We start from the raw sequence: 19,227 nt of genomic DNA on the forward strand, positions 1-19,227 counted from the left end.
TTGGACAGTCGCCCCCCGGGCTTGTGGCCAAGGCCAGGATTGGGCTTATTAATCTGCGGTGGCTATACCCTCCACTCGGCCCGGCGCAGACCCTCCGGTAACCCACTTTTATCAGGATGAGTCGGTGCGGCTGGAGAGCAGAGACTCTGGAGACCGGCTGCTGGCCACTGAAGAAATCAGCTCATGCACCTCGGCAGCCAACACCAACATCACGGCTGTTATTCTTGCTCCTTGACGCAACATTTCAATGTGGAACTCTTTAACAGTGACATGGCGGTTTAATCAGGGCTTTCCAGGCTAATTGAATTAGAAAATTGGGCTGGAGTTGCATGGTGGTTTTTAAAAAGGGCCTCATGTAGGGCCAAGAGGGCCTCTTGAACTTCCCCTGGGGATCAATAAAGTATCTATCTATCTATGTTCATCATCATTCACTTGCCTTTACTGTAAGTATGTCAAGACCCTCTCAATAGCCTATAGCAAATTATTCACGGACCAAATGTTGAAGTGTTTGGTGAATGTAGGACTGCATGGCAAAAGATGAATCATGACTGTGAGAGGTCATAACAACATAAACACAGATTCTTCAGGCCCTAAACATATGAAACTATGATATGACATTCATGAACCAGAAGCATTTACCAGATTAAAATTAGATCGAAGAGACAGGTTGACAGTATGAGGACTTTTAGGTGTAGCCTACTTTCTGCATTTGTCCATGCAATCTTTCATTCAATAGTAGCCACATGTTTGACTCCACTAAATATCTTCAGTGAACATTTTGTCAAACAAATCACAACCTCATTCAGTCAAACCTGAGTGCTTCAGTTGAATGGCATAGAATTCACATACTTGAAAGGTTATTGTTTGACTGAGACAAATCTAAAGCATAGAATAAAAAAAGAGCAGCCTATGTTCTTCAACCATTTTAACAGTTCAAGAGCTCATAAAGAAATGCTTACATGTGTTTTCCCTCTGTGAAATCAACAGCTATTAGGCCTCCTATGTAAGTACTACTATGTTGGCACAGTATTATTCTCAACTCAGGATTCATAAAGAAATTAAAATGAGAAATATCACTGATGTGCTTGAGTAAAGTGTCATCCAGGATATATTTATTTGAATGCCTTCCAGTATTTTCTTAACAGTAAAGGCCTATGTTCAGTTTGTAAGCTTGATACATTCCAGCCACTAATACAGGAATATTATGACAGGTAGCATGTCCATCAGATTGAAACATTAACAAGGCTAATCTACACAGAAACTGCAGCCAGAGAAAGCGGTGAATTACAAAAAGGTCCCCGATTCTTCAACAGTAACGGCACCTTTCCACTCAGTTTCCAGATCATTCCTCTGCGTATGTCTCCTCCGCCAATTGAAGACTAGCAGACATAAGAAACATTTTCCATCAAACCTGAGAAATAATGTTACCATCTTTGACAGATTGAATTCCAACATATAACAATGTCCTGGCAATGTTCATCTATATTAATAACCAGCCCAATGTCTTTTATAGCATGGTGGTTTAGTCGTTTCTTTCAGACAACCACAAAGTTCATTGTGAACTTGATGCCATTGCTGTTTTTGGAATCACTAGAGACACAGCGCCCTCTATAGGATATCATAAGAAAAAAATTCAACCTGAAATAAATGGTAAATATTTAGATAACAGAGACAAAATCTCGCCCTTAAAAATCTAAAATACTTATGATATAAATTAACAATAATAATATATTGTTACTAATTCACTGTTGCCAGCAACCATTGATCCACCATAAAAAGACAGTTCATAACTGGATATTAAAGAACTATAGCAACATTTACCTATATCAACTTTGTCAGAGCAAAGAACATGATACAATATATTGAACCTGACAGTATATAGTCAAAATAAAAAAAGAAACAGTTTCTAAAAAGGCAGTATATAAAGGCATATAAAGTTTTAAAACATGAATGCAGGCGACATTGCATATTACATTTGCTGAAACTACATCATCTCAGAGAAGCACGGTAAATACTTGTGTTAAATGCACTTAAAATATATCCACATCCGGGACGTGTGAAGTATATGAAGTGTGAAGATCTCCATAGGGCAGAGCCAAAGCCTGCCATGTCTGGCTCATCTCCCACTAAAACACCTCCAGTCTGAGCAGGCATGCGTCAGCTAGAAGTGCTGCCTCCTGCTGTTGAGCGAATGCCTCCTTTTCCTCTTGCGATGGCTCTGTTCTCTCCGGTCGGGCCAGGGGAAGCCCCTCACGGGTCCCGGCTCCACGCCCTCGTACTCGTCGCTGTCGGACTCCTCCACCCCGGCGGACGAGAAGGCCTGGCTGGGGAAGACCTCCCTCAGGCAGGTGGAGAAGAATGCCTCCAGGCTGCGTCCGGCCTGGGCCATCTCGGAGTCCGGCTGTGGGGGAACGGAGAGGGACGAGGCTGTAAGCGTCACACATTTATCATTCGTCAGAACAAGAGGTCATTTCACCCCTGGATCTGCTGTCTCATAGGGAACACTCTCACAGAGCATGGACTCTCTGGTCTTCATACTGTAGAAGAATCCTTCAAAAAGTTCTGTTTAAGAGCTGAAAGAACTGAAAGCTGCTTTAGAAAGGCCCTTAGAAAGCCCTTTTTAGAAGGGCCTCTTTTGTCAATGGGAACTCAAGGGTTTTAGTGGGACAGACGGAGGAACATTTAAAGGTTTTGCCTAAACACATCACTAAGGGGCTCTTACAATGAACCTCTCTCCTTATAGATGGACACTTTTCCCTCAAACATCAGACATATTCATCCTCATGGTAGATGGTCAGGTAAAAAAAAAAAAAAAGAGAAACAGCACATGTGCAATACTGCAGCAGGTTTTTTACTGTGTGAGAGGCAAACAATAATAATGCATCAAAACATAACTGTGTGCACGATACAATATGCATGCAAATAAGCGTGATCTATTTTAGGTCAAATAAATTAAACAGGATATGAGAAAGGCGCGGCTCATTACAGCGGCGGTGGCAGGGGCTAATAAGATATGTTTTCAGCAGCTGGTCTTCTCAGCCGCACCTCCGCCACGGCGCCCGTTTCCATCGAGCGTACAAAGCCAAACGGTGGAGGATTAAGAATGCGTACATTAATTACATAATAAAATATGCAACGTCTCCCATCAGCGGTGCTACAGAGCGCCAGAAAAAAAAGGAGAGGAGAGGAGAGGCACAGGTTCACTCACGTAATTAAATTTTGCACAATTCCTGAACATGAGGAAGACGTCGGCCACAAACTCCTCTGGGCTGAAGTAGTGCATGTGGCTAGATTTATTCAGCTTCCCCCGGATGACGGACAGGTCCATCGGCCTCTTGATTATCTGATAATAGTGGCGGGCCTGGGCGGAAGAAAAGGAGAGAGAAAAGGGAAAAGCAATTTCAAAAAAGCGAAAAGTGAAAAAAGGTTGTTTTGCCCTTGGATGTGTCTGTTGATAGATTTAACTGGAGGCATGAGAGCAGAGGTCAAACGTGCTTTTAGAGGACTACGTAATTCATCATATTCAAGCATCTATTTTTTTTCTCAAACATCTCTGAATTCATACAAGCTCTTTGGATTTCCAATGCCGAAAATCATTAATTTAGACTTGTGGTGTTCTCACCGAGGCAGCTATTCGTATATTCATCATTCATAATCAGAGCCTGAAATTGGATTTCGTAGGGGGTGTGAACTGCTCTCAAATTAATTGGCTTTTCTTAATAGTTTAACTAATAGAGGTCATCACTGTATCTCGTTATTTTGTTCCCCTCTCCCGTTATCTTTGCAGACACCCCCTTTCCATCCGAAGTCCTCTGAACTCTTCCGTACATATATTACCCAGTATTGGCCACTGAGAACCTCTCTGGTGGACGTGCTGGAGAACTACACAACTGACCAGCAACATCCTGACATGAAGGCTCTTGTGATATTGATATAATTACAACTGTGGTGCATGTGTAAGTGTGTGTTCTCCAAGCTCCTGTGATAATATGATATTTATATAATCCTGATTGCAGTGTGAGTGTGTGTGTGTGCGTGTGTGTGTGTGCGCGCGCGAGTGTGTGTGTGTGTGTGCGCATGTGTGGTATGTGCGTGTGTATGTGTGTGTGTGTGTGTGTGTGTGTGTGTGTGTGTGTGTGTGTGTGTGTGTGTGTGCGTGCGTGCTTGCATGCGTTTGTGTGTGTGTGTGTGTGTGTGTGTGCAAGCCAGTCTCACTCACCAGTGGGCTCACAGGTTCATGGAAGGGAGCACTCAAAGCGTGGCTGAAGATGAGCAGAGTAAGCTTCTCACATTTCTGTGGTAGAAAGAGGAAGAGAAAGAGAAAGAAAGAGTGTGAGAGAGTGACAGAGAGAGAGAGAGGGAGAGAAAGAGAGATAGAGAGAGAAAGAGCAAGAGGATAGATCTAATTACACTGCACTGCATATTGGGGTGGGGTGCATCTTAGCAAAAACCAGCTCACTGTAAACCTCACACAATCTTCTACTAAATCTAATGGAGGGAGTGTTGCTTGCGTATTAACTGAGCCCCCATCTACTTTGCATGCAACAAATAGCCTCCAGTCTTTGAGCTGTCATCCTCCCCGATGCAGATAACCGCTCTCACCTTGCACTTGACTCTTGCGGGTGGAGAACACAAGCACGCGTGAAAGAGAAACCCTTATCTGCAGGCTGACTTGTTTATCCTTTCACTTTGACCCCAGAGGGTAAGAGTGAGCTGGCCACAGGTTTAATTGGAGATAGGGGCGGCGGGTGGGGGAGGTGTGTGTGTGTGTGTGTGTGTGTGTGTGTGTGTGTGTGTGTGGATGGGCAGCATCTGCTTGTCTCACCCTCAGGTCGCTGGCAGACAGGCCGTATGGCAGGGCCTTCCCCTTGAGCTCGGCGCTCAGGCGTGTGTTCTCACAGTCGTACTCCACCTCGGGCTGCTGCACGTCCCGACACAGGCTGCACACCCAGTCACCACTGGGAGAAGGAGAAGAGAGGAGAGAGAGAGGAGAACAGAAGAGAAGAAAGGAGAGGAGGTGATAGGAGAAAAGAAAAGAAAAGAAAAGAAGAGAGGAGAAGAGAGAAGAGGGGAGAGGAGATGAGAGGAAAGGAGGTTGGGGGGGAGGGGGGTGAGGGAAGAGGAGACCAGAGGAGAGCAAAGGAGAGGAGAGGAGAGGAGACACCAGTTAGCCTGTTAGCCTCGCTGTACCGCACCATAACGAGGGGGCTCAGGGGCTGATGAACTGAAATCTGGCTGCTGTCTGCAACTCATAAATTATGAATCGCAGCAGTGCATTTTGAGCTAAAGCCTTTGAATTCATTAAGCCTTTGTTGTTGTGGTTTTATAAAATACACAAGCAAGGTGCTCTTTCAGTTGTTCTTGGGTGTGCTAGAGATTGCCCAGAATGAGTCAACTCCTCAAATGATATTTTTGTAACTCGTGCCATCACAGCAAGTAATGGTGACTCAAGGGCACCCGGTGAATTTCCTCAAGAGAGCCTGCAGAAGGGTGCGGGGCAGTATGGGGCAGTGTGCTGGGTGCTTACTTTGGGAAGCTGAGCAGCGATGGCACGTGGCAGGACAAGTGGTAGACTTTAGGGCAGCGGTCACAACAGAGCAGCTCTCCACCGATGAGGCACACGGCACAGAAGTCCTCGTTCTCCATCTCCGCCTCCTCCTCAGCCTCCTCCTCTGCCTCCTCCTCGGCCTCCTCCTCGGCCTCCACCTCGGCCTCCTCCTGCATCTCTTGTTCCTCCTCAACGGGAGGCAGCAGCTCAGTCACCTCCTCCGGCCGCGGGCTAGAGTCGCTGGACGACGAGAGCTGCTCCTCCTCCTCCACCTGTGGTGGAGGTGGCTCGGCTGACTCGGGCTCCAGGCGCACAGCCACCTCGGCGGTCGAGTCTGGCTCGGACACCAGGTCCGGCTCGGAGTAAGCGGTAGAGGACAGCTCCGTCTCAGCCGGCTGCTCCGACTCCAGCTCGGATTCCGCGTGCGAGTCGCCCTGCGAGCTGGGATCCCATTCCTTCAGGGGCTCCAAGCCCAGGTTATCCTCTGACCCCAGGTCAGTCAGTGAGACCGTCTCCGGCTGAGGCTCTGACTCTGACTCAGGCAGACTGACAGGCTCCGGATCAGTGGAGGACGCCTCCAGTGTTTGCGATTTCTCTGAGTCACAGTCATCTCCGTCGGGCAGCCAGGGGCTCTCCGTCAGGCCGGGTGACGAGGCAGCAGCAGGAGGCTCTGGGGATTGGTCCTCTGAGGCCGTGGGGTGATCCTCCTCTCGGGTCAGTGGCAAATCTCCTCTCGACACCTGCTGGTGAGAAAGAGTAGCCACTGAAACACTGAGCAGCTCTGGGAGATTTCACTGACCCTCCTGTCCTACTTTCAATGCAACATGTAGTGATTTTTATTACTTCACTGAGGCCCTGTGGTGGGAGTATCGTGTCATATCATGTCCTCATTTTGCCACAAAAAACTCAAAACTGGAGCTCAGCTGCACAGATCAGATACCTCGGCGACCTGCTCTCCAATCAGCTCCACTGGTTTCAGGCCCCTGTCCTGGGAGAGGGGTGTGTGGGGGTGACCGTGAGGAGGGCATCGCGACACCAGGATCTTCAGCCGCTCCAGACAGACCACAGGCACCTTAGAGCTGACACCTGCCTCGCTACTGCTTTGGGTGAGAGGAGGCACAAGTCAGTAACCCCCATTTCCCTCAGATGAACAACTTCAACTAAATGTCTTCGTCATGCCATATACAAAAGTGTTGTACCTGTTGTTTGCAGTCTTCCTCGCTATCCTGTATTTTGTCTTGCGCTTGTGTCCAGGACTGTCATACGTGTACACACAAACATTTTCTAACAAAAAAAAAAACAAACAAAAAGAAATCTGATTAGCTATGACCTGGCCAGACATCATGGTGAAACAACGTTTTTTTTTTTTTTCAGCCGGAGCTGAGCAAAAATGAAACTGGGCATATGACTCATAGTCAGTCAGTGACAGCCAGCCATAGTCATAGCAAGAGTGGTGACACCGTGGCAAAAGCCCTCCCTAAATCTATCAAGCAGACTCTTCGTGTGAGTGACCACAGCCACAGCGCAGGCTGGTCCTGCAACTCGGCTAATCAGGTGTGTGCGTGCGTGCGCGCGGGCGGAGCTGTACCTGGCTCCGTCTTGTAGGTGGTGAGGCAGAGCGAGCTGCCACCTGGCTGGACTCCCCGGCTCAGTACTCCATCCAAGCCAACGCTCTTCTCCTGGGCTCTAGCCCCGCCACACTGTGTGTGTGTGTGTGTGTGTGTGTGTGAGAGAGAGAGAGAGAGGGAGAGAGGTTGAGCTAAAAATATCCAACAGAGGGCTGATAACAGAAGGAGCGGTTATGGGATGAGGAGGCACAGAGATAACAGCCCCAAAAAAAGCAGGTTTTTGGGGAGGCATAGAAAGCATGAGTGCTCCACATTGGAGAGATGAGTGAGGCAAAACAGGCTATGTGAAGTGTACCAAACAGACTCCTGACTACTGCTCTACACGGAGGTTGTCTCAGGTCTGTGAGCCTGGAGATGAGGACTTCGAAAAAACAATGAATCAGGTACAATTAATTTGCCTTTATTAGGAGGACTAAAAAAAACAACATGTTCTGTGAACATTCAACCTGAGTGTTACCAGGGCAACAGCTAATGTTAGATCTCTTCTCAGCTTTGCATGGTGCTTATTTTGTAGTGTGAGCTCTGCTGATGTTCATAAACGTGAGCTGGTTTTAATTACAGCCAAAAGCACCTCAGAGTCTAACCTGCAGATTGTGGCCTAGACAGGACCCTGAATGCACTCAAAAGCATTGAGAAGACAGATTTGGTGATGACACAGGATTAAATATTTAAACCTGAAGCTAGCGCTAGCCTGAGATTTGAAAACAAGCCTTTGTGGCACTTCTCCTCCCACTGTCCATGTATAAGTATATATACTCTTTTGATCCCGTGAGGGAAATGTTGCTCTGTACATCACCTAGTTTCCCATTTCAGACTGCCATCCTAGTGGCCTAATCCCTGAATCTGAGCTTCTCTTCATGTTAAGTTTGCTCAACGGGTGAGGCCTGCTCTGTAATTCTGGATGGTTACATGCACAGCGATGACCGTGCTGTTCAATGAGCCTGTGTGAAAAGAGCCTTTAAAGGTACCATGTCCATGGAGTCCCCTCGGACACTTGAAGGAAACAGAAGTTCAAACTCACGGACCAAAGTCTCGCTTCAAGTGTGAATGAGCAGGGTGTATGTTTCTCTCCAGAGTCGCCATAGCAGCATATATCTCTCTGCTCTCTGAAGCCTCCACACACACACACACACACATGCACGCACGCACGTACGCACGCACGCACGCCCTCACGCACGCACGCACGCACACACACACACACACACACACGCACTATAAACACGCAGTCTAAACACACCTGCTCAGCTGAGCCTGCCTGGTCCCTGGGAGCGGTTGTCATGCTGTGAGCGGCCCCTGGGGGCCAGGGCTGTGACGGGCTCCTACGCTCCGTCGAGCCTCTCTGCGACCGCCTCTTCCTGGATACGGACACGCCGGACAGGCTCTGGGACTCGACCAGGCTCCCCTCTGCCAACGCTGACATCTCAAACGCGCTGGGTACCTGACACGCAACAACAACAGCAACAACAACAATGTCAACAACATCAACCCTACGTTTTTGTTTTTGTTTTTTTCCAGTGACAAACTCCACACAACAGTGACTAGAGCCTGGGCTAAAACCATGGCAACAGTGACAAGGCACTGGAGGGAAGGATGGTGGGGGGAGAGAGAGAGAGAGCAAGCGAGCGACAACCTTGAATGTGACACACACTCAGGGCACACTGTGTCTGTTTGGAGGAAACATAAACACAATCACAGAAGCCCCACGTCTTACGGTGAGAGACTCTCCACACTTCACTCAGCAGCCGTGGGAGAGAAATAATTCTCCTGATAATGAACGGCTTAATTCCTGCACCAATTATCCTATGTAAATCCCACATCTGGGACGCGCAAGGCGTCTTTCAAAAAGCTGTATTAACACATCACAGATTAGACTTCCTCACTCTCTCTCTCTCTCTCTCCCTCTTTCCCTCCCTCCCCCTCTATTTCTCCATTGCCTTCTGTCTCTTTCACACTCTCTCTCTCCATCACCTTCTGTCTCTTTCTTTCTCTCTCTCTCCATTGCATTCTCTCTCTCTCTCCCTCTCTCTCTTTCTCTCTGCCTGTCTCTCCACTTTTGCCCTTTCTTCTCCCGTCATAATTTCACTAATGTGAGAAGTTTCCAGAAAGCCCAGGCGACCGCATCCCTCCCTTCTCCGTGACAAATGTCAGATGAGGAGTCAGTAGCCCGTGTTTTCACAGCCCCCTTCAACCCCCCCCCCTCCTCCTCCTCCTCCTCTTCCTCTCTCTCTCTCTCTCAATCTCTCTCTCTCTCTATCTCCCTCCATCTTATGCAGATCTCGGCGGTGAGGCAAGGCGCGGTGCGCTGACACTGAGAAGGTGTTGGTAATTACGGGCTGATTAAAGAGGCTTACCTGTGCTGTGCCCTAGAGGAGGAGTGGAGATTGGGCTTGACTTTATCTGCTAGCCACTGGCAAAGCCCACAGTGTGGAGACTGGTGAGGCGCCGAGCGGGAACTAGCGGAGAAATCTCACTGTCAGCTACTCACTGGCAAATCCCCAGGTAGCTCATTAATGCCAGGTTAAGTAAATATGTAGCTACACCCACAATCTCACCCCCTCCTCTCCTCTCCTCTCTCTCTCTCTCTCTCCATTTCTAAATCATCATAAATGTGGGAGAGCCTGAGGTAGATGTGTGTAAATAAATAAATAAATAAATAAACATTGCACTAATTTGCCTCTAGAGTACAGTTTTCTTGCAGTGGAAAAGATTTTGATTGTTCTCTCTCTCTCTCGCTTTCTCTCTCTCTCTCTCTCTCTCTCTCTCTCTCTCTCTCTCTCTCTCTCTCTCTCTGCACACACACACACACACACACACACACACACACACTTTTCCCCAAACGGTGGCATCTAAAGGTATCTAATAATAGGTATTGTTTGCCTTAGTGTGCTAGCACAGCTGACGCTAATGCCTTGAGTAAAGCTGAGGGGGCGCTCTCGTCTCGTTCACCAGTCCAGAACTCCAGCAGTGCCGCTGTGGGGGCTCGCCATACACATCGCCTTCTATATCTATGGGGCTCGCCATACACATCGCCTTCTATATCTATGGGGCTCGCCATACACATCGCCTTCTATATCTATGGGGCTCGCGTGCTGCTTTTGTTCCCCACCACCACCACCACCACCACCACCACCACCAATATCACTGAGCACGCTCAGACGCAGCTCTGTCCCACCATCTGTCTCCTGAGGTGCTGTCAGCAGCTGTCAGTGCACATTGGCGTCTCCACACGCCCAAATAGAGAGATGCTGTCTGCTCTGCTTTCCTTTCCACTGTTAGGATAAATATCGCGGGGGGGGGGTGGGGGGGGTGCTGGTAGTGGTGTCTGATGAGGCTGAGCACACAACCCCTGCAGGACTTCAATCAGAGGCACAATGCATTACATACACTATAAACAGCACGGTGTCCTAAGTCACCGCGCGGGTCTATTTTAGTATGAAGCCTTAATGCTAAAATTACTGCGGCCTGAGAATGCAGAAAAGAGACTAGTGCGCTACATGCAGACACAATCGTTAAGTGCGCGTTTGTGGTGTTTGCAAGTATGTCGGCACTCTGCATGCACATGTGGCCACACTAATGGTCTGTGGTTGTTGGACAGATATGACTGTAAGTGCATGAGAATGTGTGTGTGTCCGTGTGTGTGTGTATGTGTCAGTGAGGACCAGTGGTGTGAGGTGTAGACCTTGCACCTGAGTCTGAGGCGAGAGCCTTTGCAGGCCGCTGGCTGAACTGTGCTCGTTGTGGTTGGCCATGTGAGAGAACAGAGGCATTGAGCACACAGAGCCAAAACCAACGGCACTGCTTTTTGCAATTTGCACCTGCACAAACACCAACACATACACACACAAGCACACACACAAACATACATACGGACACGCGCACACAAACACACACAAACACACACACACACACATACGGACACACACACACACACGCACACACAGACACACACACACACACGCAAACACACACACACACACACACACACACACACCCTCACCCAGCCAGCTGCACTGTCGCTGCACAGCTGTTCACGTCCATCAGCCTGGTACATCTTGACGCTGATCTCTCCCGACGCTGATGGCGACACGGGACTCCCCCTCTCCACCTGATGGGGAGATCTCCCTGCTCCACACTGGAGCTCCCGCTCTGCCTCCGTGGGGCCTGAGGCTGGAGCCCCACTGCTGCTGGACGAGGGCTGGGGCAGCTGAGGCAGCTGAGGCAGCTCTGGAGTGGCTTTGGCGTGGCCATCCAGGGGCTGCTCTCCCCTCTGGGGGTGCTGTGGAGGGGGCACCAGGGCAGCTGGGGGGGCCGTGCTCTGGCTCTGGCTCTGGTAATATCCAGCGGAGGCACTCGTGGGACTTAGCTGGAGCTGGGAGCTGGCATCACCCTCGCCCTGCCGAGTGGCCGTCTGCTGGGCCCTCTGCCTGGTGGGTCCCAGGTGAGGCTGGTACGGTGGTGGGGGGCTGTGGGCGCAGCTCACGGGGTGAGGGCTCGGAGGCTCCTGGCCGCTCTTGTCCCGGCCGGCCTGCATATTGCCTGGGGGCTGGGGCTGGGGGGGCACGCAGTGCAGGCAGCAGAGCTGGGGTTGGCAGCAGGACTGGTAGGCACAACCCGGGTCCCGTATCCCACGGCACAAAGCGGGCACCGCGATGCAGGCCACCGGCTGGGGACGCAGGATGCCACGATGACCAAGGCTCTCGGAGAACAAACAGCTGCCACCCTCAACAGTCAGCTGACCTGCACAGAGTGAGAACCCAATCCTCATGAGCTGTGTCAAGTCCAATCTCAAATAACATTAAAAACATATTACATCAATGGTAAATAGATTACAGCTCAGTGTTTGCTTGTTTACAGCAGTGTTGACTTGTTTACTTAAGTACAGTATGAGGTCAGAGCTTGTTTGTTTACAGCTGTGTTGACTTGTTTACCTAAGGTTGAGATCTGTTTGGTCCAGAAGCTGGCGTCCCAGTTGAACTTGATTTTGAGTGGCGCCCAAGAGTCCAGATGAAGCTGAGGCTCTAAAACATGCTGCATCTGGTATGTCATCTACAAAACCAAAAACATACACAGATGACCATTTCCAAATGCCTCCTACAGTATAAAGTTAGTCATCAGTGTTGTTAACAAAATACTTGGATGATGGGATTCTCTACCAGGTCTTTGCTGAAGAGCAGTGGGCTCCTCTGGTGATGTGTGGTTGCCCAGGAGATGAAGTTCTGCACCTGGTCCAATGTGCTACACATCTCTATCGCCCCCTGTAGTTGGTCCTCTAAACGGCGCTTAAAGTTACTGGAAACATTCTGGACATAGAGGAGGGAAACAAAACAGAGACCCTTGCATAACTTTTCCACCGGTTGGTGTAATAGCCAGATGATCTAAAGCAATCAGGCTTTCATGTTTCTCCAAATCAACATCTGCTCTCATTTGACATTATGTTTGTTCTCTCTCTCTCCCTCTCTCTCTCTCTCCTTTTTTCTCACACACTTAGGGCTGAGCTGCACCAGGTGCGTAACTGAAGCGTTCCGTTCGCGATGCGTAAAATCCATTTTAGATGAATGGTCTATTTTTTTCAAACATACGCCCCACTGTCATGTCTGGTGTAGCTACTTCCATTGATTATAATGGAAGCTAATTGTTGCAGCAGACGCAACGTGAACGGAACGCTTCAGTTACGCGTCTGGTGTAGCTCAGCCCATACACACACATTCTCTCTATTTCTCTCTCTCTGTCTCTCTCTCATGTCACTCCATCTTTTTCTCAATGTTCTTTTCTGGTTGTAATGATGTTATGCTAGGAGGAGCACTCGTGATTTGCAGCATGTACATTCATGGTCAGTTGGACATTGAGATGACCCCGCTGTTAGTGTTCAGACTTTGGGTCGGGGGTGCGGGGGTGGGGAGGGGAGAGTAATTACCTCCAGTTGCTCTATTAATAGGTTGGCCCGTTTGTTAAGCTCATTCATCATAATCATCTTTGCCATTTTAATCTGGTTCTCGGCCCTCCTCTGCGTGACTTTTACGCTGTGCAGCCTGGGAAAAAAGAGAGTGAGAAACATTAAATGACAATCTGATTACTAACAGGCCCGACAGAACGTAAAAACACACAAACGTTTGATGCACAATGTCCTGAAATATATACAGATATGACTCATCTCGTCCCCACCCTCTCGAAACAGCAGAAGATGACTTCCAGTCGTGAGAGTGCAACTTAAATATGTAGATCTAAGCTGTGGGTGACTTTGACACTCTCTGTTCCTGTGCGAGGAGGATGAACAGGTTTTTGCATGGTCTTTAGGCACGCCTTTGACGACTGCTACCCCCCAGGCTGTGGCAGAAAGCCTGTGATGGGGCAGAGGGGAGGAGAGTGCACTGGGAGAGAGGGGGAGAGAGGTTGTCAGGTTCTAAAAAACTCACCTGTCCTCGATCTGCTTGGCAGTGTTCTCTAGAATAGACCTCTTCTCCTCGGCTCGAACCATCAGGTTCTCAAAGAGCCAGCGCTGATCCTCCAAGGCTTTCCCAGCATGCACTACCCTGAAGATAAAGACACTCAATGGTCAACGCAGGTCTTTATTAGCCTGGCCCCGTCCACCTAGATCTTCTTTCAGGGAGATCTAGTCAGGAACACCATAGTTCACAACTGTTTCCCTCAGACAAGAAAAATGTCAGACCAATCAGCACAAGAGGGGAAGACGAAACCGAAACTTATTGTGATAAACAGAAGCAGCAACTCCTGCAAACGTTAAAAAATGCAGTTTGAAAAATGTATTTACAGCAAAGATAGACAAACATACATTGTTTCCTGACTGTTGATGCTGTTTGTAAAGTTTCTGCGAAGTAGGAAGTAACATTAGGAATCTCTGATTAATGTGATTGGTAAGGCTGGACCAATGATTTCAAAGTTAGTGTCTGCTTTGATGCAAGTGTTGTAAACGTTTCCCAATCGAGAGTCACCAGAGTCTATTCACTTTGTTTGAGTTTGGATTTTTCCAGGCTAGGTCAGTGATGTATTTACTTGTACTTAGCATAGTCTCAGGCATGTGTCATACATTGTGCTGGGTTATAGACAGGGATATAATATTGAGAGCAAATGCATTAAAAGTCTGAATTCACAGCATCATCGCTGTGCAGCTACAAAGTCAGAAGCATCGTGTTCTCTGCTAACACATCCCTAATTAAAATCTCTGTCATTAAAACCTCAAAAGGCAGCATTATTCAAGAGAAATGAGTAAGATAAAGAGTAGTGTAGACCACTTCACAGTTACTTGTGAAACTTATGAAAGTCTGCAGAGGCCAGAGACTGCTTTGGTGCCTGAAAAGCAAATTCATGACTTGCATGACGTTTAAAAAAACTTTCTCGCTGCTGAATTAACATGAAAATCCTGTCATTTGATTGCCTCCCCTTGGCATATTTTGGTCCCCTGAATTGGTCGTTAGGTAAAATGCACCAGTCAGCCATGCCTTTGATCTGCGAGGTCTCGTTCCTGTGGAGAAGGCTGGGTATTAGAATTCCGGTAACTCACCGGTGATCCTTGTGCGCAGGCAGGTGGCAGCTGTTGCAGGTCAGGAGGTCGCACGTCTCGCAGAAGAGCTCCAGAGGCTCCTGCTTGTGCAGGGAGCACATGGCGCCAGCGTGGGCACAGTAGGCAGAGCCTGCAGAGCACCAGGGTACGGTTAGCCGTTAGCCGTTACCACACAGATAGCTTCTGCTGGTAATGAAATCCAATACGCACTCTGTGTAAAGTAAGACAACTAACTAAGGGAGTCGATTATGATATTACTTGACCCTTGGAGTGAACAAGCTATGAATTTAGATGTAGCCAATAAATAGATTAATTTAGCCATTAATGGTCGAGACTGCAGGATTCAGCATAAAAAAAAGAAAAGTCGGCTATAAATTCAAATTTATACTAAATTCATTAAACATTCTGCCCACACTTGCCCAAGACATTTGAGTGCATTAAGCGATCTGATTACTGTGAAGTCTGAAATGTCGAACAAAATAGGCTACAAGATGGCAACATGAAGCGTGAAGAGCTGCTCTGAGGTTGGAACAGAGCGTTTACAAGCAAAACTCAACTATGGCTTCATTAAAACCTTGTAAATATCCCTGAACTCTGCCATGAATCATTGGTGCAAAGGTGAGGGCAAACCCATTGGGAGCAGAGTTCATTTCTGATCATTACCCTGATGTGTTATTACAGACTTTAGCGCAATGAGTGTCTGACGTGACCTGGGCTGCTTTTGAAAAGCCTCAGCTCTGTCAGGATAAATAAAGGGAACGCACAGAGAGAGCTTGAGTGGCAATTCTGTTCATATACTGTAAGCAGATATGACAGAAGTATCTGAGGAATTTCTTCCAAAAACAAACAGCAGGGATTGTGAGGATCACCACATAATCTCGTCTTGGCAAAAGGGTGATGCAAATAATAGGATAATAGTTGATTTGGGATTTTGTTATTGTATGTCATGACATCTGAGGGCCCAACCCCATCACGTGTCAACAAAATATCTAACCCATGTGCCAGACAATACAACAATTTGTATATGCATGACACTAATGTGCACATTGTTTGCAAATTGCAACACAATTACTTCCCATAATGACTCCACAGTGTTTTCAGATTGGAGCTGTGGGATCTCAGGGCTTTTACATGACCTACATCTTCCAGAGCCAACTGTCAGTTGTGAGGAGGCTTGTCGGCCTGACAGTACCTTTGGCTTCAGGGTTAGACTAACGCTGCAGTAAACTCTTACTCACTCACACATTACTGATGAAGCTGAAAGTGTGAAACGAGCAGAAGCTTGAGCAACTCTGTCGACTGACCACATCCTGCTTACAGGTCTACGTTCTTACCCGCATTGCATTAGATTCTCACAAATAAAAAAAAAGAAAGAAAAAAATCTCACAGCTCTTACTGAGGCAGAGGTAAACATCAAAACACCTCTAACAGACAATGAAAAATGACAATGACATCTACTATCTCACCAAGACACACTACTATATGCTTATTAAAAACCCCTCCGTCTTGTTACTTTGTTAAATGCTGGTCAGACTGCCCTGTGATTTGCTCAGCATGTATCTGTTTCCAGAAAATGGGTCACATGAAAAATAAAACACCATAATACATCACAGAAATGGTTATTCACATTTTGTTCGCATGGGATGCATTATTCAGCAGCCCTTCTCCTAAGAGAGCATTAACAAGCATAGATAAAGAATCGACTAAAGGAAGTGAAAGCCTGACTAGTCTGCAAAGTCTCATATTTTGAGCCAGTGGAACCAAAAATACACACGCAGCCACATGGGAGGACTGGGAGAGAGAGAGAGACACACACACACACACACACACACACACACACACACAGACCTTTGGCGGTTTCAGGAGACATCCCGGGACCGCCGGACCTTTGCAGAAGGCCCAGTTCTGAGGTCTGGCCCGCAGGTCGGAGGTGCTGGTGCAGGTCAGTGCACGGGTAACACAGCCACCTGTTGCAGGAAGTGCACAGGCTCTGCGCCACTCGCAGGTCCGGACACTCTGAGCAACGCTGCAGGAAAAAGGCAAGATGAACACACAAGATAAAGATCATGAATCACCTTCATAACCACATGCACATTTAGCATGTTTTTGACCACCCAGAACACACAGGGTTAAAAAGTTTGTTGGGTCTGCTGAGACTACATGAGCCCTTTCTTTGGAGAAAAAAAAAATTAAACAAAAATAAAACGGCATTATTTCCATTTGCACTGTTGCTGGATGCTTTGAAGGAAAGGTTTTTAATAGGTTTTAATTTACATTTGTATAGAGAATGAATTAGAATTTGCTCGCTTGTCTGTTACCTTTGAGGATAATATAGGCAGAACCCCTGGGGGTAGCTGTTTGGTATGGGTGGGTGGGAAGAGGAAGGGGCTACCATAATAACAACAGTCTTCAAATGCAATTCAACAATTTGCAATACAATACAGTTTGAAACTGATTCCTCAAAACTCATTAGAACATGACAAGAAGTGTGTAAACACTGCACGACTCCTCACCTTTTAAGTAAAGGTTATGTCAGAGGATTACTATCAGCTAAGGGAAGCTCTAGGACCTACTTCATCTCTATTTGACATTTGATTATCTCCTCTGTGCTCAAAGGACGTTAATTCATGCACAACGGCAGGGATAAACAGCAGCGAATTACAATACCATTTCCTGCACCTACTCATTAATGCAATAGCTAACCCTATTAAAAGCACTGCACTACACTGCATGCCTTCCACAGCAAACTACTGAGCATCACAGCAAGCAGAACTACTGTCACATAGGAGAAAGAACCAGTAAGACATGCACCCAGTAAACACACACACACACACACACACAGAGAGAGAGAGAGGGATAGAGAGAGAGAGAGATAGAGAGAGAGAAACAGAGCTGGAGAGAGAGAGAGATAGTGAAGGGGGGAAAAGAGAAAGAGGGGGAGAGAGAGAGAGAGAGAGAAAGATGCAAAGCGCTCTGACTGAAGCGTCTTACCTTCTCCATGTCAGCGGCAGGACTGGGAGGCGTACGCTGCTGCTGCGAGGGCTGACGGCTCCAGTCCGCTGCTCCGCTCCACTCCGCTCTGCTGTCAGGCAGGCAGGCAGGCAGGAGCGGCTCTGACGCTGAGGGGAGGATGGAGCTGCACAGGCAGCCGCAGCAGCAGCAGCAGCAGCAACAACAGCAGCAACAGCTACGGAGGCAGCAGCAGCAGCAGCGGCAGCAGCGGCAGGAGCCCACTCGCTCACTGCTCAGGCTACAGACGCACGCTCAAACATATACACACACACACACACACACACACACGCGCCAACCACTCCTGCAGAGGGAAACAGCACACTGAGCGAGGTCAACCTTCGAGAAGAGAGCTCTGACACACACTTTGCATATGCTTGTGTGTGTGTGTGTGTGTGTGTGTGTGTGTACCCTTCTGTGTGTCTGTGGGTGTGTCTGTGTGTAAGCATGTGAGAGAATGTTTGTTGTGTGGTTGTGAGTGAGTGTAGTGTGGTTGTGAGTTTGTCAGTGAGTGAGTAGGTGTTTACATACTTTAGACTGTGTGGGGAGTATGTGTGTGTGTGTGTGTGTGCGTGCGTGTGCATCTACCATGTCTCACTAATGCTTGTGTGTTTGTGTGTGTGTGTGTGTCTGTGTTTGTTTGTTTGTTTGTTTGTTTGTGTGTGTGTGCGTGCGTGCATGTGTGTGTGTGTGCGTGCGTGCATGTGTGTGTGTGTGTGTGTGTGTGCTTAAAATGTGATGCTGTATTTGTGACTGTGTGTGTCCACAGTCCGATCATCTGACTTAAAGGAGAACTGCAGAAGAGCTGCTAAAACCTGACAGGCACTCTGTCCCCTGTTTAAGTAAGCCTGTTCATAATAATTGGGAATTAGGGAGAGTCGATAATTGTTTTTTTTTTTTTTTCTAGGACGAGCTATCCCCGGAAGCCCTTCCTAAAATGGCAGGAGAGGGCCGAATGACCTACAATGCTGAGGAGAATAGTAAGCACTGCAAACGCAGGCAGGGAAAGGAGAGGAGAGGAGAGGAGAGGAGAGCAGAGGAGAGGAGAGGAGTGAGCGGCCAAGTGAGGGAGAGAGAGGGAGACGGTGGGGTAGTGCCGTTGCTCTTCTTCCTCACGTCTGGATCAGCACAAGGAAGGGACAGATCCCTTTGGGCCCACACACACACACACACACACACACACACACACGTACACACTCTTTCTCTCTCTCTCTCACTCACACACACACACACACACACACACTTAAAAAAAAGAAACAGGTCAGGCACTGCCGAGCACCAGATGGGAATAAGATCTACTCATAGGATGCCCTTCAAAGCGTGAAATCAATTAAGACCTTATCACAGTGTTCCATTGCCAATATTCCATCTCTCCACACGGAGTTGGCACCATCTGATATTAGCTGTCGAACTTTAAGAAGGCATAAAAAGCACAGACAAGATCTAAAATGACAGACAAAAACAGTGAACTGAACTGTGAGGGTGAGCTGTTTATCTGGCATCCATCAAGAAAAACAACCGCA

At 47.9% G+C, this 19,227-nt stretch overlaps 1 protein-coding gene across 5 annotated transcripts; it reads right to left on the bottom strand.

Annotated features, from left to right (window-relative positions):
- Window positions 1–1,090: 1,090 nt before the first annotated feature.
- trim66 (tripartite motif containing 66) lies at window positions 1,091–18,287 on the bottom strand. Of its 5 annotated transcripts, none has more exons than XM_042060754.1 (17): window positions 17,687–18,287; window positions 16,544–16,721; window positions 14,696–14,825; window positions 13,590–13,706; window positions 13,091–13,205; window positions 12,330–12,476; window positions 12,105–12,222; window positions 11,174–11,913; window positions 8,414–8,614; window positions 7,137–7,248; window positions 6,748–6,832; window positions 6,489–6,648; window positions 5,528–6,291; window positions 4,826–4,958; window positions 4,220–4,294; window positions 3,209–3,361; window positions 1,091–2,401 (listed from the first exon to the last, which is right to left on the bottom strand). In XM_042060754.1, the coding sequence occupies exons 1-17, from the start codon at window positions 17,693–17,695 to the stop codon at window positions 2,162–2,164; spliced, it is 3,477 nt and encodes a 1,158-aa protein (XP_041916688.1). In that variant the 5' UTR covers window positions 17,696–18,287; the 3' UTR covers window positions 1,091–2,161. The 5 variants fall into 5 exon arrangements, with proteins under 5 accessions (XP_041916688.1, XP_041916686.1, XP_041916687.1 ...); XM_042060752.1 differs by having other exon boundaries at window positions 6,489–6,645; window positions 7,137–7,260; XM_042060753.1 differs by having other exon boundaries at window positions 5,528–6,288; window positions 7,137–7,260.
- Between the last annotated feature and the right edge of the window lie 940 nt (window positions 18,288–19,227).

Source organism: Alosa sapidissima, chromosome 14, assembly GCF_018492685.1.
Source record: "Alosa sapidissima isolate fAloSap1 chromosome 14, fAloSap1.pri, whole genome shotgun sequence".
NCBI lineage: Eukaryota > Metazoa > Chordata > Actinopteri > Clupeiformes > Clupeidae > Alosa > Alosa sapidissima.